The sequence below is a fragment of the Athene cunicularia genome (genome assembly GCF_003259725.1).
Source record: "Athene cunicularia isolate RWA chromosome 1 unlocalized genomic scaffold, athCun1 chr1_part1, whole genome shotgun sequence".
NCBI classification, from domain to species: domain Eukaryota; kingdom Metazoa; phylum Chordata; class Aves; order Strigiformes; family Strigidae; genus Athene; species Athene cunicularia.
In genome coordinates this window covers 42697805-42721769 of record NW_020799091.1, presented here as the reverse complement: position 1 = coordinate 42721769, position 23965 = coordinate 42697805, and the positions used below count along the sequence as shown (strand labels likewise).

The 23965-nt window shown below is 35.1% G+C and overlaps 1 protein-coding gene across 1 annotated transcript in view; it reads right to left on the bottom strand.

Moving 5' to 3' along the window:
* Nucleotides 1–23965, bottom strand: part of PIBF1 (progesterone immunomodulatory binding factor 1) — a 115626-nt gene that overhangs the window by 70612 nt on the left and 21049 nt on the right. Inside the window, exons 7-9 of the mRNA XM_026859239.1 lie at nt 19810–19991; nt 16834–16959; nt 12788–12886 (exon numbers count right to left, since the gene is read on the bottom strand). Of these exons, the coding sequence (XP_026715040.1) occupies nt 12788–12886; nt 16834–16959; nt 19810–19991 (407 nt within the window). The remainder of the gene's footprint in view (nt 1–12787; nt 12887–16833; nt 16960–19809; nt 19992–23965) is intronic.

Genomic DNA, 23965 nt, shown 5'->3' with positions numbered 1-23965 from the left:
TAGACTCTTCAAATCATAGAAGTAGCATCCCTACCTCTGTGAACAGTCTTACAAAAGCTGACGGTTGGTTATTTACTGCTGAATGTAATGGATGAAAAAAACAGGAACCACTTGTAAAAATGCTTCTGTGCAACTCTTTAACATCTTGAAGAGCCTTTGAATGTCTCTAAAAGCTGCATGCAGTTTCCTGTTTTCTCGCCTACTACAATTGTATAAATCTAAAAATTTTGAAAAGTACTATGTATAATGACAAGTGAATTATTAACAGTGAATGAATTATTAACAGTGAATGAGGGTTGCTCACCAAGACCCAGCCTTTGTTCCAGCATAACAGATGCAAACCTTTGCATGGTCAATAGAAAGAGTTATTTGGCTTTCTTAAATTCTCAGTTTAAATAAAATTGGATTGTGGGGAAGAGAATCAATAGTTTAAATAGTTTACTTAAAGGCAATGTGGAGATTAAAAAGAGGCTTTATAACAGGTCAGATACGTTGAGAGTCTTGTGCTATGTGCTGAGTCAGCTCTTAGCAGCACTACCACTAGCCATGGTAATATTTATGTAGCACCAAGGTAGAGCAGGACAAGAATGATGCCTTCAGAAGGACAGTTTTAGAACAAGCTTTTGAAACCTTACAGTTCTGAGGATATTACATCTGGAATCTAACTCTTTCAAGGTAGAAATCCCAGATTTACTGGGGAGCTGAACAGAATGAATAGGTTAGTCACCAGATTTGGATGGCATGAAAATGAGAAGGGAAAGATCTGTTTTCTGGCAGTTGACAGCTCTGGTTTGAAGATTTTAGAAGACTTCTTTCTTGCCCTTTTTTTTTTTTTTTTAATTTTTCCTTGATGAAAAGTTAATATATCTAAGACCAATTTGGGAGAGGCAGAGACGAGAATGGTTTTGAAATATGTTTCCTTTGTATGTTATACCACACAACTACGGAAAAAGGAATTCCAGGAAATCTTTAAAATTAAAGACTTTATAATACAAGTTTTAAATGTTTTCCTCATCTTCTGAGTCTAATAAAAAGCTAAAGAAATTTTTAAAGGTAGTAATTAGAGTAAGAACTTACTGATAACATGGTTTTGCATTGTGGACAACATACACATGGTTGAAGTTGGAACAGAAAATAATCACAGATTTGCAAAGGTATCCCTAGCATGCATATTAAACTGACAAGACAAATGCTGCCAACAATTGGAAAAAATTTAGAGTGGTATTCAAATCCAGACTGCAGAAATGTGAGTGTGTCTAAGCATAGGTATCAACATGTGAGCAAAGTATCTAAGGTCCCATTATAATAAATGTTCCAGATACCAGAAAGTCTGGACAAGAAAGTTAAATCAGAAAATATTCTTTAAGCAATGGATAAATGAACAGAAACTTTCTCACAAATAGAACACTGGTGACTGAATTATTTCTGTTTGGGTTTGTTGTTGTTTTCGTTTGGTTTTGGGTTTTTTTAATAAAACCTAAGTACACCTGGTCTGCCTCCCCCCATTTCCTTCCCCTTCACCTCCATTACTCATAAGTCCCTTCTAATCATACAAACTATTTAGCCTTGAGTTCTTTTCTAATATTTTAACTGTCAAGGTAACATATTAGGAAACAGACTGAAACATGGAATGGCATATCCTTAAAGCAAAAGGCATAATCCTAAACAATATCATATTAAACCAAAGATGGCACTATATTTATTTTGAAACAGTTGAAAAATTGTAAAATAAAGTAGCATGAAATCTTGAAAAATCCAGTTCATATACCTAAAGAAAGATATTGCTTGCCTGGCTAAAATACTCCATTTACAACACTTTGCCTGTAAACCTTGAGGCTTTTTCACAAAAGTATTCTCCCTGTTTTACAGGATGGTTAAACCAAATCATGCTAAAGGTATATAAAAAAGCCACTAAAATAAGAATAAGACCTCTGCAAATGCTTAATGCTTTTAGGTTTATCACAAAGGACACTTCTGCATTCTGAAAGGTCTATTCAGAATCATTATGTTAGTAAAATATTATTTGGAAGCAGTTTCTAAAACTGGATCTAACATTCATTTACATGTATCTGCCAAGTTTTCAAAATGTTTTAGAAGCTAAACTAAAACATGTTGAAAATGACTCATTGTGGTACCAGAATATGTACTGTAGGAAATAAGAACTCATTTACAAGTGGGAGAAATACACTCACACTTCATCTGTGGGAATTCACTAGACTTCCCTTCCAGTAAACATTATATTTTAAAATAATCATGGAAAATATGTTTCTTTTAACTGAAGTTTATGAAAAGATTTAGACAGCTGGCATAACAAAAGAGACTTAAAGATAAATGTAAAAACTATCTTTAAAAATAATTCAAACACAATTCTGCCAAAAGATATCAATTTAGCAATAAAAAAAGGTTGCAATTATTTTTGCTTACTCTAATGGATAAACTAAAACTATTTAATACAGTTGTTCTATATAAACAGATAACCATTTGAGACAAAGGAGAAAAGGAAGATTTGGTTATTTTACAAAGTAAGAAAATGCAGAGGGCAGGGGGAAAGACCCCTGGCAGGCAATCAGATTACCATAAGGTAGCTCTTCTCTAACTTGCAGCACGTCAACTATTTTCTGTTCATCTGCACACTTTAATAATGCAAGTACCTTGCAGCAAATGCACTACTTAAAAAAGTTATTTCTTTGAAAAGGAGGCATTCATCTGGCACCAAGTAAAGAAGCATGAAATGTACCCCATTTATCTATGCGTATAGAATACTTTGAAAAAAGTCCAAAACTTTGACACAAGACAAATTAGACCCAGATTTCACAACTTGTGACTGGGAACACAGTGTCATAAGGGACAGATCTAAACCCAAAAAACCCAGCCCCACTAGCTTCTAAAGAGTACACTGCCTGCAAAAACAAAAATGTCCTAGATTAATGTGCAACAGACAAAAAAGATGCAGTATTTCCTCACATGATTTTATGTCTAAAAACCTTAGAATTAAGGTATCAATCAAGGCTTCACTCCACCTAATTCTGGGCATTTCACAAAGTCACAGGATTTACATCAGATGCACTGTGTTTGTCCTCTACTGTTTAGAGAAACAGTCTACATTGACTACCCAGATTCAAGAGTCAGTTAACTGCCTGAAGTGAGGGGTGTATGAAGACAAGAGGAGGACTAGGATGTCTAATTAATTTCATCTACTTATGGTGCCATTTTGCACAAACACAACTTTGTCCCTTCCCATAGGGTTTTGAATTGGACAAATTCTTCCCCTCTCTTTTTGAAGCTTCTAAAAACTTATGATCTAGATTACATTTCTGGAAAGGAAAAGGTTAAGATCTCAGAAATCAGAGCAAACATTATGCAAAATTTCAGAAGGGATGAATCAGATGAATCAGTGCACTTCTATATCTGTTTACCCACGGCAAGAAACACTTTCCATGAAACAATTTGAATATCCATGAAAACAATTCCAGATGAGAAGTTCCACATCAAAGCTTTAAAGTTATATACATACACATGCAGTAGTATCTGTTAAAAAAATCAGCCAAGAGTTGCAGCATTTCGACAATATATCCAGTATGTAAATTTTAGAAGAGAGATACAAATAGGCTTGTAAGTGCAAGTATGTACATTTACATTTTATGTGTATATTACAAAATCTAACATTTTATGAAAAGACTGACTGGTAATAAGCATTTTACATAACACCCAAGCTTCATCTCAAAGGAACCTAAATTATATTTCTATTACATTTATTTCTACAACTACACTACCACTTGATGGAAAAAGTTTACTTCCCTTTACATCAAAGTTTCTCAAGTTATGTTGCCTATATGAATATTTATTCTGTGGATATGAAATTGGCATAAGCTACAGCAATTTTTTTGCTTCTGGAGTACCTATAAGGGGCACACACACAATCCCTACCATCTTCTGAAAGGAGAAAGGAGATTGTGAGGTGGTCTGTGCAACATTGTCTTCAGCTATCAACATTAGTTTCCTTTCAAGTATAAAAACCTGCTAATAAACAGGGTTTATAAATAAAGGCTTGGGCATTATATGTGCATATGAGCAACACCATTATAAATTCTACCTAGTGGTAAGCCATTTATTGATGGTAATAAAGCCCCTTGATTTACTTCCATATGTACTCTTCCATTCCATCCCTGTTGGGTTTCTTCAGTTACCAGGCTGTCTGTGCTTACTGCCTCTTACCACACTCCTCCTACCATAGATTTACAAATGTCCTCACTCATCATCACCAGCTATCAGCGGCAGCAGTCCAGCATATCTACTTTCATGCAGTGTTCCCCACAAAGGCCCATCCAAAACAAATTCCTAAAAGTTCTGTTTGTAAGTAACCTTTTTTTTTCCCCCCCCCCCCCCAAACAACCAACAACAAGTTCACACCTATATACTCACTGATATCATAAATAACTCATAGTACCACCCTTTTTGTGTCCCCACGATTCAAATGCCATGTTACATCTAAGTGCCACTAAGTCACATTACCACCCTACAGCTGTCCAGGATCAAGGTCCCTAGCAAGCTCTTGAACTCTGGTTAACTATGCATTGGACATTAACTGCATGTTCATTTTGCTGATTTCACAGAATATTGTTACAAAGTTACCCAGATGATAGTCATAAGTAGACACAATTGTGCCTTTAGATCATTTAGCTAGAAACACAAACAGCTGTAAAAATTATCTAAATAGCTTTGCACTGAGTAAACTAAAGAACATAGCCTTCCCACTATCCAGTATGTGATGCAATAATTCAGTGCTGAAGGCACATAGTTTCCAAAAAAAAAAAAATAATTTTACTCATCTCCCTGAATGTAAGCAACTCTGAGTCAACATTGACAAAGTCTGGGATACATGCTTGCGGAAATCTTATCTAGAAACAAAACCATACAAAAGGAAGTCAGCCCTCCGAGCCTGGTCTTCCCATTCTCTTCTCATTGAGGTACTGGTCACTGGACAAGTCAATCTCATGAACAGAGAGAGCAGCAAACAGGCTGCTGAGGTCTCGCATGGTTGTTCCACCAAGCGTGAACGGTGGTTTCATCAGTTGTGAGCCGTACATGTAAACAGCATACATCCCTCTCTTTTGGGAAGCTCTCAATATGATTAATTAGGCATATCCAGTGCTGGATGGACTAATGCCCAAGGCAAGCAGCTCCCTGTGGCTTATGGCCTTGAAGTACCTTGGCTCACTGATGCCCTCTGCTTTAGTAGTGTGTTCATGAACAGTGTGACAGTGCTTCATTTATTCATTTACAAATGGACTAGCTACCCTTAATTCCAGAACAGTATGCTACCATTTTCTTTATTCATGAGAGTTACTTACATGAAAGAGGTATCACCACCATGCAAACAAGGACCAGGCTGAGAGTAGTAGAGTTATGCTTCCGGTTATACCTAACATTTTCTCACACTCTGAATGTGACTCTGCAGAAGACAAGCTCTGGCCAAAACTCAGCCCAAAGCGCTCTCTCAAACTTTAGTCTTCATGACTAACAGTTCAGAGTTTTCCATGAGTTTCCTCTGAGGTGCGTAAGATTACAAAGCTGTAATTCCCTTCTCAAACCACATAAAAACCTGTTTGGACAGACTGTTCTTCAATACAGATATGAGTACAGCATCACAATCTTTTCAGAATGTACCCACAAAATATAGTTCCAGAAGATAAATACTATTAAAAAAAACCCCAACCTTTTATGGTTTTATTAGGCTGAAATATAGTATCACATAAATAGCCATCATCTGAATATCAAAATTTTTGTAACACCATACAGAAAATACAATGTCCCTGTTTTGAGAATTTAGATTTTAAATAGGCATTATAATACAAAGTTTTGGTAGACACATACAACGAACAATCACATGTATTTACAGTCATGTTATCTGTGACTTGTTTTTCTTCCTTATTCTAAAAGCATGTACTTAGAGTTTCCTATAAACAGGTTCTTTTCTCATCTGCCATTGAAGTGTTAATGTTTTGGACTACATAATGCTGCTAGAGGCTTCACACACAAATTTAGTCCTTTAAACTCAGATGGTTAGAAACTTTCCAGTAATAAATATTATTTACACAGATAACCTGATATATGGGACAAACTTAAAAAAATAAAATCACATTAACTTCATCTTCAGATAAATGCTTTCTTTTAGACCTTGTCATTCCATCTGGCCTAAACTTTTAAAAGGGGCACAAAGCCCCCCCCCCAGTAAACAGGTTGAGAAGCTTCCCAGGGTTTCATAGCTTTTGTTTTGTTCTACATAGAATAGCTGTAGCATATCAAAGGACCATGTAGTCTGATAACTCCATCTCCAACTGTAGCCAAAAGTGTACATTTTGAGAAGAGCAAGACTTTTAAATAGATTGTATTTCTCCCTAATTTGCTAACACTAGTGTCCATCTATTTCTAGCTCAAGGATTTCCTGAATTAAATGTGGTTTCTACTTGTTAAGTAATTCTTAAATTTGTCTCTGAACTTTCTCAGTTTCCTTCTGAACCCATGTAAGCTTTCAGCACCGGAAACATCATTCAGTAACGAGTTCCAAAGGATTCCTATTTGCTCCTCCTGTCAGTACTCATCATTAATGAGAAACTGTGCACAGTGAACCACAAAAACGTGTGTATACATGAGAGATACTAACAATCATAGCAAAATCATGGACTGCAGTGGAAGTTTCAACCCCATAATTCAAGAAACATATCAAGTCTAAGCAGCAGCACCCTTATATCATATAATGCTTCTTTGAAGGGATTTGTAACTGCTTTCAAAGTTGTTCTCACTGACAGATTTTCAGACTTTCCAGGCTAATAAAAAAACCTAAGGACTTAAGAGTAAATAGGTTATTGGGTACTCAGCGTAACAGCCATCACAGAATTTTAATATTTTGCTTTTACTAATCTTAATGTTTTAAAATCGGGGCATTTTTCTATGAGGAAATGAACAGGTAAAATGAGAATGTCAAGGCTTAAAGAATATCTTCATGATATGAAGATATGTTCATATTACAACCTTCCCAAAGCATTCTTCAGAGGCTAATAATATTTTGTGGAAATTATTTCTTAAGAGCTGGGGCAATAGGAACTGAAATAAAAAGCTTTCTAGCTTTTTTTTTTTTTCTAATCATTGAAGATTCTCTGCACAGTAAGAGGACAAACTTCGAAGCCTGCATTCCAGATGTCATGAAGCTCAGAAAGGTCAGCTATCAGACCAACTTATCATTCCTACTAGTCTTGACATTAATAATTCTACAATATCGGGACAGTTACAGTTATGAGATGACTGGTTCCAGGGCTTAAAGCATTCATTCTGAAGAACACTATCTTAGCTAAGAATGTAAAATTTTGAGATCCTTATTAAGGAACAAGCAAAGACAACTAGACATGCCCTAGCAAGTTTGCAGTCTTCCTAACACTACCGCTCACCTATTTGATCAAATCAGTTAATTCGGTTTTGTCCTTCTGTTTGTTAAAATGGAGCTTATAATCATCCATTAAGATGCAAACTTCAAATAAACATATCCTCAGAAGAAAACAGAATAATAGAGCCTCCCTTGTAATTTCAGTAGAAATATAGGATGCATAGAATTGCTTTTGCTATGGATTTCAGTGCCTCTCCTACAGCCTGGAAAGAAACTAGCCCTACTCACCCAGGAAATGGACTTTTTCCTTTGCTCCTCCATCATACTATCACTCCCAGTCCTTTCACTGCCTTCTTTGCATTGATTCTGAACTTCCAAGAGGGTACTTTTCAGCAGTTTCCATGAAATTTTACCCTTTTAGCTACACCCTGTACTTAAAACTTTCTCATCAGGAGAACAAGATGAAGTTAGTTTTTATGGGAAATATGTAGTAGTTACTTTGGCTAGGACTGAAATCTAAAGAACGTTTAACAATGACAGCAAAGGGCTCAGCTCTCAGTTTTATTCTGATCAAAATCTTAAGTGTTATCAAAATCACATATACACATCATACTGTAGAAGTCATAATTGAATACAGCAGTAGCAGCAAATTATTATTACCAAAAAAGTATTTTAGAAAACATTACTGAAATTAATTGAAGCTGAAGATTTAAAGTGGTAGTAGTTTTCAAGACCTAAACAGTTCTTCAAGGGACTAAAAGCACTTCATATACAAAAGTAGCATCCATGTCTAGGGAGTAAAAGGCTATGACAGTAGCTTTTAATATAGGGTTATGGGAACTTTGGCAAAGAAATATTTTGACCAGAAGTTTTCAGCGTGGGTTTTTTATAATTCATTGTTTAAATCCTCATTTTATACAAATATTCTTGAAGATAAAATAATGCTGATATTTAAATAAGGGCCTAAGTCCAGCACACAAATACATTGACTTAATCATTTTAAGATTAGAATCCTGTCATTGCAGTCAGCAACATCCGGATTATAAAAACATGTTAATAGAAGGGGAAAATAATTAATTTTAATGTTTCTATTAACAATGAATGTATAATGTAATAAATGTTAATCTAATAATGAGATTCCTGCATACTCAGCAGAGATTCTAAATGCAAAGTAGAACATTTATTTATTCAGTAAATTTATCCAATTATCTTCTCATTTAAGATAGTCCTCTAGGCTTGTCTGCAATTAATAAGAAGATATAGGAATATTAATTTCATCTAATTTAAACACCCATTTTATGAACAGGATCGATCACCTCTCCCCATCACCTATAAGGTTTAAGACAGATGATTAAAATCAGATAGCATTACTCTTACTTGCAAATGAATACTAAAAAAGTACCAATTATGAAGAACAAAGAAAACAGGAGTAAAAAAAAAGATTAAAATTATAAAGATTAATGGATAGACTAAAAGAAGTCTCCGAAAGGTACACACAGCTTGCAACTGACTGTAAAGAAAAGCATTAAATAGGTAAACAAACAGAACTTTTTGCATACTTTTTTTTAATCTATGAAGCACAGACAATTGTTATCAAGAAATGCCAATGACTTTTATTTTATTTTGCTTTTTATTTGAGAAAGGTGTGTCTAAATAAAAACACTGAAAATACTCCTAAAGGTATTTTTACTTGTAGCAGATAGTCCACTATAAATCTAATAGTTTTAAATAGTTGAGCTATATATATCCATCCAGAAATGTTTAAATAATAATCCCAAATCCTTTGAAATCTTTGCAGAACATATTTAAGGCTCTAAACTATTTTTTGTAGCCATCATGCTGAATTTACTCAACCCAACTAAAAATGTTTAAAAATGCCCTTTCATCACCTGTGTATATTAAAATAAGAAAAAAAAAAGTACATACTTTAAAATATACTACATCTTCATAGACAGAAGGAGGAATTTAACAAAACTATTTTTTTATAAGTAGTGCCCACTGCAAAGCTGAAGGAATAGCATTGTCATAATACAATATTCTTGACTATTCTTTTTTGGTTTACTGCATATCTATTTTGTTTCTCTTCACTTTCATACACTTTTTATGTTATAATTAAAGAGATAGAAAAAGAAAAATCACCGTGACGACATCATGTGAGCAGTAATAAACTGTAACATTTTTTTTTTTGTCACTAAGAAAAATAAGTTTTTGTAAAAATCACACCATCTATGGATTTCCCTTGTGTTCCCAGTAATTCTGGAATTTTTAAACCAGTTTTGACTGATAGTCCTTATCTATACAGTACTTTAAAAAGGTATCATACTCCTCAAAGTTTAAAGGAAGTGAACAATCAAAGGCAAGAGATGGCTCTTGTAGGTATCCTCTGAGGTGAAGTGCTCTTGTATGAGTGCACCCCATATTAGACCTTAAGAGTCCACTTTGAACAAAGGAACCATTTCAGTTTGGTGTTGCACTTTATATGAAACTAGAAAATTTAACCAATAGGAAGAAAACAATAGGAAAGCAACATGGATTTGTTCTTCTGATGTTTTTTTCTTGGGTTTTTGTTCAGTTGGGATTTTTTGGCAAGTAGTGATTAACAGATTAACAGTCAATAGTTTGAAAATAATACTCCAGGGATATTCAAGAGAAAGAAAAGTTAGAACATATTTATTATCTACACTTTACTGTGTAGTAGATGGAGCTATTATAGAACTGCTCTCCTCATTTAACCCCTTCAATTGAGGTAATATAGTTTTAAAATTATTAAAAAACGTCTTAGTCACATTATCAGCAGTTTAAAACAAAGTGAAAATGCTTCCATTTGGTCATAATTTTTTTCAGAATGTATGTGACACTGACCACAGTTTAATCCACAACATCAAATCAGTTAAGCTTTTTTCATTGCAGATGTAACTGAAACATGGATTCTCACACAGAATTTACAGCTTTATAATAGCAAAGTGAGCAACAAAACTTACATTCTGACATCATAGTTCTTTACTTTGAGGTTGAAATAGTAGACTCTTTCTTGCTGTAACTCTTTCACTAATATTACCACTTTGGTATTTTCTTGGCATTTGTAAACAGCTGTTTACCAAAAACTATCACAAACATCAGGAAGAAAAATGAAAATAACTGCACTTAACTAGAAAATTAGGTATTAGTTACACTTCTGATCACAAGATTTGCCAGGGGCTTGCTTTATCCACCATTCAGGCCAGTCAACATTCCACATACTTCTGAAGCTTTCAAACATGTTTGTTTATATAGATTATGATACCAGTGGTAACTATGATGACTCACCTTGTTTTCACTAAAGCAGAACTAGCTGTTACACTCACTTAAATATAGAACTGGAGAAAGCATGTATTCCTTTTTTATCTTAGGAGTTTCTGGTGATATTAATAAATGTCTTTGTTCACAGTAAATTCAGAATTCGGGGTCTTTTAAGTTAAGGCATTTATTATATCTTATAAGGCCAGTTTGTTACTTTCAGTTCATTTACGTAGATGATTTGGAATGTGGAAAAAGTCGTGGTCTTGACACCTGTACTGTGATTACAAGTGAGGTAGTTATGAAGAGACACCCCTACATCTTAAATCTGAGAAGTACAGGGTTTCCATTTTCCCAAGTAGAAATATTTTCTCTGAAAGGCATATTCCTCAGAAGATTAATCTACTAATTTGAACTACAAAACCCAGTATTAATCAACTTATTAACTTATTTAAATCAAGGAAATGAGAGTTTTACTGAATTGGAGAGCTTATCACTACAAAAAGTTACAGGAGGAAGAAGTATGAGTGTATCAAAGCAGATGACAACAAACAGCACATTACTAACTTATTTTCCCCTCTACAGCTTGCATTTAAAGTCTTATGTTTCTGATTGCAGGGGAACTTCCCCCCTCAAAAAAGCAACAACGTAAAAAAAGACACATTATACGAGTGGGAATAGAGCAGAACAGAAAAGTACTAGCTCTATGGATTTTAAGTTTAAAAAATATAGTAAAAATTATAAAGTTGATATTTTCATTAAAAACAAGAAAGTGCATACTCAAATTATTGTATGCTAGACCTGTTTTCCAGAATAGCTTCCAGCTAGATATGAACTCCCCATGTCATAGTAAGTCTTATCGGTAGGAGTCTCATCAGAAAGGAACACGTGGTTGATTCACATTAGCCTTTTGTTTTGACTCAGAAAATCAGTTTTGAACCAAGTTTCCTGGTTATACCCACTTAACCAGCTCTGACTTCCACATTTTGATTTGCGTTGTGGCACCAAACCTCAGAGTCTGCTAATTGAGAATCCAAGGACACCTATAATGCACTCTAATCACTAAAAGACATTCAGCACCCTTGGGTGCTGAAAAACACATGAAACTCAGCACGGATATCAAGTCTTCTGTCTCATCTTGTTTACTCTAGAACTACATCTGTTGTTTCACACTAGTTAGCAATGACATTTTCTCAGTCCTTCAGCAATGCTATTTCTTTAGTAATATCACCACTGCAATTTAGGAACTATACAAAAAATTTAAAAGCTTTAATTTATGCCTATGCTTAGGTTAACAACATTTTAATGGATTACTACTTGTAATTAAAAACTATTCAAAGCAAAAGAAGTTCACTTGTAGTACTTTGAGTAGATGACTAGGTAGCACGGTTGCTTAATGAACGGACCTTTTCATTTTAGAAAAAAAGTCTTGTATGATACAATGAATCAAGCCCCAAACTAAGGACATATGACAAACTTACCCTGAACAGCTGATTTCTGTCCATAGTTTTAAATTGCCTCAATTTACCATAGCTAAAATACTAAATTTACAAAAAGTGAAAACAAAGTGCTGCAGAACAAGTTAGTAAGGCTGCTTGTAAACAAGCAGAAAAATCAACCATAGTTTCCTTCTCCATATGAACAGAACTGTACATTTGTAATGACACTGTATTTTATACATGAAATATGAAAGACTGACAAGAGACAGCAGTAAGAAAAGAAGCATGTAGCAAGCGTAACTGTTCATGACTACTGTTTTCTATCCACACTTTACAAAAACTATTAATTGAAGTCATCATACAAGACAATTTTCTACTTGTAACTAAAGAAAGAAACCAACAGAACAGGTTCAGAATTTGACCACTACTACAGTATGAAATCCACATTCTTGCCATGAAAATGCATGATTATGCTTGTTTGTCTTTATAGGAGAATAATCAAATTTTCATATTGTTACTGCACTGATAACAGAAAAAAAAAAAATCGCTACTAGAATTAAAATATGTAACTTCATTTAAACAAAATGTTTGTAATGCAATTTATTATTTATAAGCAGAAAGCCAAAGCAATCATTCCTCCTACTTAAAAATGCTTAAATATAGTTATACATGTATTTTAAAAGATACTTACTGTTCTAAGAGTTGATCATATTTTCTTAAAGCATCCTTTTCAGCAACAGCTGCTCTTTCTTTTTCAGCAACAGCATTATCTCTTGCTTCTCTCAAATTTCTGAAGGGAACAAAAGTTATTCTGTCAAGACTGCTAGAAAAAAGACCACTTTGCTTCATGAATTACTACTGACTGATCTTAACTTCAGTACTACCTTCTTCAATTCTCATAGAATGATACTTCTATGCCTATTCATTATGGAGGCTTTACTTCAGATTATTTTTGTAAGTTCCAGCAAAGTTTCCAGTTCTGAAATTCCAAAACCAATGATCAAACCACGTATTTATATGTAGAAATATATGAATAATTCTAGAACAGTAGAACTATAAATTTCTTATTTTGTGTAGGAATTCAATAAATTCCAATGATTTTGCTTGGTACATCATTAGTAACTAGGTGAATGCTGTCCTCCTAGCTGAGATGATTCACAATTTTCACGATACAGCAGGAAAGGATTAGCTAGATATAGAAAACCTATTTTGACATACAACTAGTTGGCTAGCTGGTCCAATATATAGGTTACTGCATATCATTGGTGTTTCCTTCTGACTTCTATTCCTGGCATCATGTTTGGTCTATGCAGAACCATAAAATAACACAAAGATTTTACTACAATCCATCTATACTTTTAAGATTTTTTTAACCAAGAATCAGTCAAGACTTGCAAACTATCTCATTATTTCAGTGACACAAACGAGATCAGCATGATATGAAGAATAATACATATAGTATTTGTGTTAAAAAATTGTATTGGTATTCAGTCTGTTAATCAGTAGTCTGCCTGTAGCATATCATTGCAATAAACTGTAGTAAGTATGAGTACTGCTTAGATAGTGCTTATAAACTGTAGCTCCACTATTCAGCACAACACAGTAACAACCAGTTTGCAAAGCAAAGAGTGGTTGTTGAGGAACAGACACCTATGTTATGACCACTTTCAAGGATTTTACTTTACTCCTGGTTTGCTCCTGTGACTCAGTCACTGGCATTTGGAATGTATTAGATGATCTTAGAGACTCCTTTCTTTAGTTTCATCTGAAAGGAATCCTGTTCATTTGCTACAAATGTGAGCACAATACTGCAAATCTAAGCACAAACTGTGAGGCAAGCAGCAATGACTAGGGAGCTTCACTTCAAAACTACATACTTCATCTGAACTAAGCTGTTAATGTAGATTCAACCAAGCTCTTACCACTGAAGTTGTTTCTCCCCCCCTTCTCCCACAGGAACTTTTTGACTTAAAGCAGTGAAACTATAATCTTAGGCAAATTTTGAAGAGAAAAGTCAAGATAATAGAGGGAAATTAAGCCCACGTAAATGTCCTAAGTGATTTTAGCCACACTGAAGGTATATAATTTTTGGATGAAAGACTATTTTCTAGACTAAGGAAATGTCAATGGTATTTTCTGAACTCAAAGTAATTCATATGAATAGGAAATAGTTACTTATGAAGAACCAACATCAGAATTAAGCAGATAAAATTTTCTTTAAAAATTGAGTTACTAGGCTACAGATTTTACCAATGAAATTCAGGAACTGATCTTGAGAGTAGAATCTTTAAAACTGACTCATACCAAAATATATAAGAACATTGTAATTAATTTTGTTAACAACATTAAGATCAAGCATATTATGTCTCAGAGTAGGAGTGCAATCCTTAAGATCAGAGTAATAGAAGTGAAATAAAAATTACATAGTAGGAGATACACAGCAACTCATTTAGAGAATGAATGACTTTGCTTAACTGAACAGCTACTCAGTTGAAAATGCAACAGAAGGAAAAAGGACACAAGTGAGGTACTACTCAACCAACAAGATGACAATCACAGATGTGACGTAACTTCTGTTGAAATATTTTCAGAGATAGGAAATACACTAACAACACTGCCAGTTTTCAGACTGTGTGATCGTGATTTTAAAAGAGGTAAAGCACCTATCTGATGGCTCTGCACACAGGCCATATGGACCATCAGGTCTCTAGCAAGCCTATCATTTAAGTGAAAGTGCCCTTCTAAAATGGGACAGAAATACTACCTACAGATCTATGAGCAGGTATGGAAAAAAAAGACAGGATGAGGGCAGGAGAGGGAAGAAGCAGCACAAGGATATCTATATTAGCTTTTAAAATAAACCTCTTACCAAGTGCCTCCAGTTGCACTTCAGTTCACATCCCTAAACTAGAGTGCACAAACTGAATTGCAGTCAGATTGAACCAAGTCAGAAGATGTGCTCAGGGAGAGCATCTAACATGCTCAAACCCACTAAATTTTGTTTGATCCATGGGAACAGACTATAGTTAATCCAAAGTCAAACCTCAGGTATACTTTCATGTGCCTTGTGAATTTACTCATGCTTGCTAATGCAAACATAGCCAATGCTTACTACAGTCAAACAAGTGAAACTGATCCCAAATAAATTAAGAATGAAAACATCACCTTTTTATTGGTTTCCCCCCTGCCATTTTAGCTTCTTGAACTGACTCATCCAAGTGTAAAATAAATGCCAATAATTTCAAAGGAAACATCAGGCTTGGCAAAGTGGTAAGAACTAAGAACAACTGAATATTAGATTAACTTAGCTGTACTACCATTCCATGCTTTGAACTTGAAGATTAAATCAGTATCTTGGCTTTATGTTCAGTCACAATCAGCATCACATCGTATCACAAATTCATTGCAAACTGCTTCGCTCTCAATTTGGGGTTCCAATTGTGGGGCACCTCAGACTGGGAAGCACTGCCTTACAGCAGAATTTTTCTGTTTTACAGAAGGTCCATACACTAAAAATCCTTTTTTCGCAAAATATGAAGTCAATTCTAAGGGATTTACATTTCAGAAGTAATTATTTCCAAATGAGACAAAACGTCTGTAAATTGGTTCCAGATACATATGAAGTATCTTTCAGTAGCTTTCTCAAAGATATACAGAGCCTTGTCAAATCTCCATGAACAGTTGAGATTTAAATTATACTTTGTAATTCAATGTAGATTTGCATACAGGACATGGCGTGGATGCATGTAAGTGTGTGCATATATTTTACTTACACTTGCAAAACTACACAATGATGTATTTTTTTTTTAAATTAGAACCTTCCAGTTGACTGACTGCAAGACAGACAGCAGGAGTCATGTTCTTTTTTCACTCTTCCGAGCAGTAACAAAACTACCTATTAGAGGAACAGATGCTGATGCCATAAATATCTTTTTAATACAGTCATCTCCTTCTCCACACAAGATGCTTTCAGGACATCTACAATGGAGTTATAATGAATAATTAAGCACTCCTCCCATTTTAAAGGGATAAAAGGGGAAAAAACACAAGCTCAAAAATAAATCCAGTGCCAAAAGTCCAAATCCTTAGGTCCCTAAAGGCCTAATGTACTGCCTAACCCTGCATGTAATTCCATGGAACTCAACAAGATGACACACATACAAAATTCATTATCCAGGTCTTTGCAGGACTAGGATCTTCTTCAAAAGGGGATTTTATAACAACTTAGAGGAAATCAATGCTTTTTTTTGTTTACAGCATTCTCGTTCAATCTCTAACAGATTTATTTTAGAAAGGCATAAGTGTTATTTGTTCCCCTCATTTCTTCTGCTTTACTTTCTGCATCAATACCTTCTCTTCTAGTTTCCTGACACAGTTTCAAGATTGCTCATATAGCATGACAGGTAAACCAACACATTTTGTATTAATTAACTAACACTATACATCTGAATAAACTTCAAACTGCTGAAGTTTATATAGTACATGATTTTTAATAATACTTTTCACTGACAATGTTGGATGTCCATCATTTAATAATAAATGTAACACCATATATTTATCATACATGTATAATATAATTTTAGTTTTTACAACATTTTCATCAGTTTTCCAGTTGTACTTAAAATTCCCACATTTTGATTACCGCACAAAGATCCAGTCAGCTAGGATTATGCCTAAGCACAAAAGAGTACTTGGTCATTTTTGCCCTAATTAGGGTATTGCCTGTATCTTATCTACCTGTTTTCACGTTCATACATCTCTTTTGAAGTGCTTCTTAGTTGCTCGATTTCTTGATTTGTTTTCAACCTTATTTGTTCCAACTCTTCATGCAGTTTCTTTTCATATTCTGTCTTATAATGGTCTCTGTTAACAAGCAAACACACAATATGGGAATTAAAAATTAATTGTACTGGCCAAAATATTAAACTTCAGGTACAGCCGTACAAGTGCAGCAGAGCACTTATTGGTTTTACATCTAATTTTAATTCTTACTCATTTCCCTCCCAAATTACTTGAAATACATTTTAGCCTATGTTGTTATGCTATTCAAGTGAAAATCACTCAGGAAAAAAAAAATTAATTGGGAATGAATAAAAGCTTTTTGCACACTGTTTAAATTTTTTGCACTATGTTTAAATTTTTTTCAAAGTAAATTGACATGGATTAGTCACGCAACATTATGCTTAACATTATTCCAGAAATTCTTTGTTGTCCTCTATATGAGTGTTTATATTAATTAACCACTTCAAAAAACAACAAAAGTCCCAACACAGCAACAAAAAACTAATTCCTCACTTTCTAAAGTTTTCTAACTTCTTTCTCACTGGGTAAGATTTGATTGACTTGCTAACTTACCATACTGACTTTGTTGTGTACTATTTGCACATCATATGGGGAAAAAACCATCACAAGAAACATTGAAGATTACATACTGTGGTGATTCATGAAATCAAAAAAAACCTACAAGATTTGGATTTCATCCTGTCAACGTGACACATAAATTAAAATACATACTTCAGTTTTTAAGCAGCAGATATCAAAAGTTCTCAGAATAAGAGAATTTAATTTCAGAGTAATACTGATATATTTTCGTAACTTTGGAAACCCATGACAAATTGTAGGGAATCCCATAAAGAATTTCTCCTACAGAAAAAGGCTTATGTCATAAATAATTAACAGCTAAGGAATGTTAAGATTTGATAGCATCTAGTTAATGTTCAAGAATAATCAATCAACAATGAACCATCTGGTAGAAAGTGTACTTGGAAATAAAAGCATATTTATGAAGAAATGTGCATTTACAACTGAAAAAAGGTTTTAGATTCTTTCTCAATTCCAAATGTGTGATAGCCCATAGTTTTTAGAAATCATTACTTGAGCTGGCCAAAAACTCAATTCACATTAACTAAAAGCCCCAAAATATTTAAATGTCAGAATGCTTGCTGTCCAGATTTTCCTGTTTTATTTTCATTAAGACACTGAATTTCTGTTGACCCTTCAAGGTAAATATATCTCCTCTCCTTCCTCAACTGCACCACACTACAGAAAAATACATTATGAAGATCTTTGATATAGTGAACTAGTTTATAATAAAAAAAACACCACTGAAAAACAATCCAACCAAAAACCACACTGTACTGGAACATAAGGTCCCCATCAGAAACTTCTTGTGTTCTTTATGTGTTATGTGGTTCAGTATGTAGAAAAAAAAAAAAGCTGAAGATCAGGACCTCAGGATACAGCTCTTATGAGCAGAAACAACAAGTATTACCATTTTCTTGGCACTTAGACAATTTGCTGACCCGCTGTAAGAGTCTTTTGCTTCAGCAGCAATTCAAAATGATTTTGCCTTATCAAGTTGTTTTGTCTTCAGGCTGCAGGCTTTATTGAACTTATTTCCAGACCTATTATGAATAAGGCTTTATATTGCAAATAAACTAAATGTGATCTAAGCATCTCAGTGCAACTATGGATTGTGTTTTAAGATTAAACATATAAAGGGAAATCTTGTTCTGGTCTGTGCCTACAGATTCCCAAGAACTGTAGCTATGAGCTGCTGTCATTCATCTTGCCACAATCTCAACCTATTTTGGTGTGTGTCTTAAAAAATTTGACAGGTTAATCCCTCAGTTTCCTAGTCTTTGCAATTTTCTAACTGCAGTACCCTAATGCCAGCAGTTCTGACAGTGACCAGAGGGTGAATTATTCTTTATTGCTAAAAATAGATACTTGGGTTCGTTTTCATCATCTTCATTTCTGAACTACAGCAACCAAAAGAGTTCCAGATGTGAAGCAATCATTCAAAAGCCTCAAATTCTTCAGAAGGTTGCAAATAAACATTACCCAAATTCATTGCACCTCCAGGTAACATTAAGGACCATAGAACGTCCATTAGTTTGTACAGTTTTCTCCTGCTCTACTTTTGTACATCTCTAACAAATAAAAAGGATCCTGTAGAGCTCTCTATAAGAAACCTAATACCATAGATACTTGACCCAAGAGATGGATGGTTTAAATTGCCAAATAGATAGGAATTCCCACTATGGGATGCAGTCTCAGAAGGTGCACACAAAGTGTGTACATGTGCGTGGGAAAATGTAAAGAAGGACCAGCTACCTCAGCATTGCAGATCACATGCAGGTTTTAAAGCACTTTACAGAAGTACTATTGCATTTTACAAAAGAAATCTTACATTCACATTTTTTACATACAACCTGAGATATGAAAGACTGATAGGTCTAATAGCCGAGATGAAACATACTATGCCATATTTTAAATATTTGTGAAAATTAAATGTATTTTATTCTGCGATAATTATTTAGATTGCCTTGCAAATTCTTGTGTTTTTAATAAAGGTCATTTGGGGTGGAGTGCTGGTAAGGTCTGTAACATATGCACTCTAAAGGTTTTTTTTTTTTTTCTCTTTTGCAATTAATTGCAGCTACCTCTGTAAACTTCTATATACACCTAAGAAAACAGTTGCTATGAACTTTCAATGTTGACATCTTCACTACTATAGTCTTATACCAATGGTTAAAAAAATATTTCCTGATACATCTTAAGACCCAACAAAAGTGTTTTGTTTCTAGTTACACAAGGATGCACTAGCTTTCTGAAAGTTAAAATTAATTGCAATTAAACAGGTTTTGTGCAAGAAACAAGGGAAAACAGTTAAATAACCTGTCCACTGATAGAAGTGAACACAAAGCTTACCTGGATGCAACATATTTTTCATACACTTCTTCCCTAGCTTTTTTGGCATCCTCTAGCTGAATCTGAAGTCTTTCAAGACGGTCTTCTTCATGTGCACAGCGAACACTAAGCTCCATGTTCTGGCGATTAAGATAATCTTTATCTTTTTGCAACAAGTTGAGGGATTGTTGTATGGTTACCAGCTATAAAAGGCATTAAAAAGAACACTTCAACATGAACTTCAAGGTAAGTATTTAACCTATGTACACACATTTGCAATTTGATTTTAACTGTTTTCTGTGACATCATCTGAGCCAAAAAACTCTATGTTTAACTAAGTTGCTGAAGCTTTATGCTGACTTTAAAATTGTAATTTTAGGAGTTTTCATTATTTATTTCTGGTAGTTGGCACCTGAAAAAGAGATAGCATCCCTTAATCTATTTCAGTATCTAAATTGTACTGAAGTACTGAATAGTGATAGTACTGAACAGTACTATGCCAGAAATACTGACATTGAGTCTTAGTACCAATCTGACATCATACTGGCTACAACATTCTCAGGAACAGAAGTGAAAAGTTTAAGGGTACCAGAGTGATGACTGCTCTACTAAGAAATAGTAAAACTGCTAATTTTGGGGCTGAAGTATACCATGATTGTTGTGAACAAGGTAACGTTCCAGGCCAGCACCAAGGGCAAAGAGAGTTAAGTATGTCTTGTTTTGACTTTCATTTAGCATGGCGTTGCTACAGAAGGCTGAACTGATGCCAAAGTAGAAATGTGAATATCTTGTGAGTCTCTGTAACAGCATTCCAAATCATCAGATCAGTTAGATTTACTATTCCAAGAAGAAATTGGTGTGGAAGAGAGTACTCTCCATCTGTTTGAGGTGAACATTGTCAGAAAACAGACAGAGAGCATAATGGCACTGGTGCAAGTGGCCCAACTCCTTACTTATCACAGCAAAACTCAGTTTTATCAGCTTTAATTTTGCTGTTTAAGCTCCTGAGGATGTCACATGCCAAGTTCAAAGAATGATAAATTAATAACTTATCAGAAATGTGTCCCCCAAAGCTATAAAGACATCACGTTCAAGTTCTAGATAGACTTCACCCTTCCTGAGTCATAAAAGGACCAAAGGTTACTTGAGAGATACTCAAGTCAAAGATGTGGAGCAACTAGTTAAACAGCTGAAAATTCGTACACAATAATGCTTAGAGGCATGCTTCTTTCCATCTGCCCACTTGCTGAGCACCACAGAGGATGAGGTATAAATGCATGTTCTATACTTTGTTTTATTTAAGAAAAAAAAAAAACCCTCAACTGTCCTCTCTCTAAGTAACAGGTTATATGTATAACCACAATGAACACAGACATCATGGATTACTACATGAAGAAATACATCAAGGAGTTACTATCCCTCCAATTCCTCCTTCCCTGGAGTAAATACTGTGTAAATGCTTACAGATGTATGCTCTTCCAACACAGAATTTGTGATACTGTATCAGTGCACAAAAACCACCACGGACCTTCCAAGAGATTTAAGCAATCATGCAGTTTGAACTGGTATTTTAGTTTAAAGCAGTGCTACTTTTATTGCTTCTCAGATTAATTTAGTATGAAGTTAATGAAAAAAAGACAGTGTTGCTGCCACACTGCAGTACTTAAAGTGTACATACCAACATGTACACAACAATACTTTTTTGGCCCATTGTTAGACACTGAGAACAAACCTGCATTTTGACGTTCTCTTACTATGCTAGAACACTGATGAATAAGCAGCCTAACTAAGCCTTCAGACTGATATAGAAGAGGAGAATACAAAATATATTTTCTAATGAAAACTCAGTTTCTTCTAGTGTCTCAGAGAATCTCTATGGCTACCTGTAAAATTAGGCAGAGGAATACTATCTTTAAAGTGGTAGTTACAGCCACTATTTTATCTGTAACACTGTTAAACTGAGATACTAAGGAACACAATCTCCCCTAAATTCTCTCAGGCATAATTGATCTCTTTTACTCAGCTGCCAAAGTGTTAACACACAAAGATCCTCCCTTTGGTTCTTGCCCATACCAATACAGAAGTCAAGAACAACCTTCTCAAGAAGTGTCCCTTTCATATCATGTTAAGAAAATAATTCACAAATTAATTTAGAACAGCCAGTCAATTATTTCTCTATTGCTTTTGGTTTTTCCTGAGAAGATTTCTATACAGAAACACAGCTTAAAAAAATAGTCTTGTTTTTGCATCAGTTGTACTGAGCTACAAACCATCTGATAATTAGTCAACGATTATATAAAGTAAAAAAAGTTTCTTTCTTGAGGTTCAGTAAATGTCTCTTCTCCCTCCTGAAAAGCTGTTGCTAAGTTACACCTACATCAGATGAAAGGAAAAATCCTTTATTTGTTCTGATAGTTTTGGATTATTCTATCCTAACTAGCTTACTTAAGGTGAATAATTAAACCTGGACGTTCAGCAAAGCAATCCTCCCTATCAACAATTTAGATGCAGAAATAGTGAAAATGGAATACTGAGTAATGAGAGCTTGTACTGGTATAAACCACACAAAGTCCTATAGATCAAGGCAGTGGACTTAGAAACATTCTCTATACTATGATTCTCTTTGAGTGTCTTGACCTAAAAGTCCTCATACATGCCCATTAAGGGAGCCACCACCAAACACATTTTGTGACTCCTTGATGAATGAATTGCTGAACAGAGAAGCAGCAAGGAACATTTCTCTGGACCTGACAGGCCTCAGGCTCTTGGAATGTCTTTGAGGCAGCAGAAACGCGTTCCCTTGTGCAATGTTAGTGCTACCAGAATGGCAGCACCTAAGATCTGGGTGAAGTGAGTGACCTAACTGGATCAGAACTCACCAGATCCTAACAAAGATGAGAACCCCTCTGTGCCTGAAGAAACATTTATTTGTTTTCCCAGGAGAAAGACTTTCAAAGACTAATGAAGACACATTAGAAAAAAGCAGTCCATCACCCTCGCAGATAGTCCTGTCCAAAAGGGAAGCAGCACTGGAATTCCTCATCAAGATGCAGTATCATAGAAAGACAAGGTCTGGAATAGCAGTCTTTCTGTTCCTGGCACAGAACTAACTTCTGTAAAGGTGAACTGAAGGAAACTTCAGGAAACTGAACCATTGTACTGGAGAATCACAGAGGAGAAAACCTATATAGTCTATTATGTCTAGAAAAAACATACACAACAAAACATAAGCCATATAGTAGCTCTGCCCTACTGTCACTACTGGATCGCAGTCAAAGAGGTAAAGCAAGTTATAACTAGTTCTGTACCTTTTCAGGGACAGAGCATACTCACAGCCTTCACTGGTAAACTTTGCCCTCGGGCCTCCCAGGTTCCTGAGCTTATTGGCAGAGTCTGGAAGGCTGAAGCAAAGTAAGATTAAGCTAGAGACCTGGGAAAATGGCATTGTACATAATGCCTAGGGAAAACACAAGTCACTTGACCAATGTTAAGGGAGACAGACAACGTTGCTGGGAGGTTAGCCAGCTGTCTGAAAGATCATAGCAAGTGAGCAAGGCTTCTGATGACCAGAATCCACTTTCAAGGAGCAAGACCCAGGGAACTGTGAGTTGGTAAATCTAACCTCAGTCCCTGCAAAGATTATGAAGCAAATCCTCCTGGAAGTCATATCTGTGCATACAGAGGAAAAGGTGACTGGAAACAACTAGCACTTTACCAAGGCCAAACTGTGCCTAGAAAATCTAACAAGGAAGTTGGTTCTATGGGTAGGGGGACAACTGTCCATGTCATTTACTTGGACTTTTTGCATGGCTTTCAGCCATCTTCCTGGGAAAATTAGCAAAATACAGACTGGATAGGGAAATATCAGTTAAATAAATTAAACATGAGCCAGAAGTGTGCCCTGACAAAGAAGGCCGAGCGCCTACTAGGCTGTATTAGCAACAATGCAGACAATAGATTGAAGTTATTAGCATCCTGCGTTCAGTACTTGTGAGACTGTATTTGGTGTGCCATGTCCCACTCCAAGTTCCTCATGAAGACATATATTAACATACTGGAACAAGACCAGAAGAGCTTTACCAAGATGGTCATGGACTGCAGCACATGATGTACAAGGGGCTGAGAGAAATAGGGTTTTTTTCAGCCTTCAGAAGAGAAATCTGGTCGTGGAAAGTGT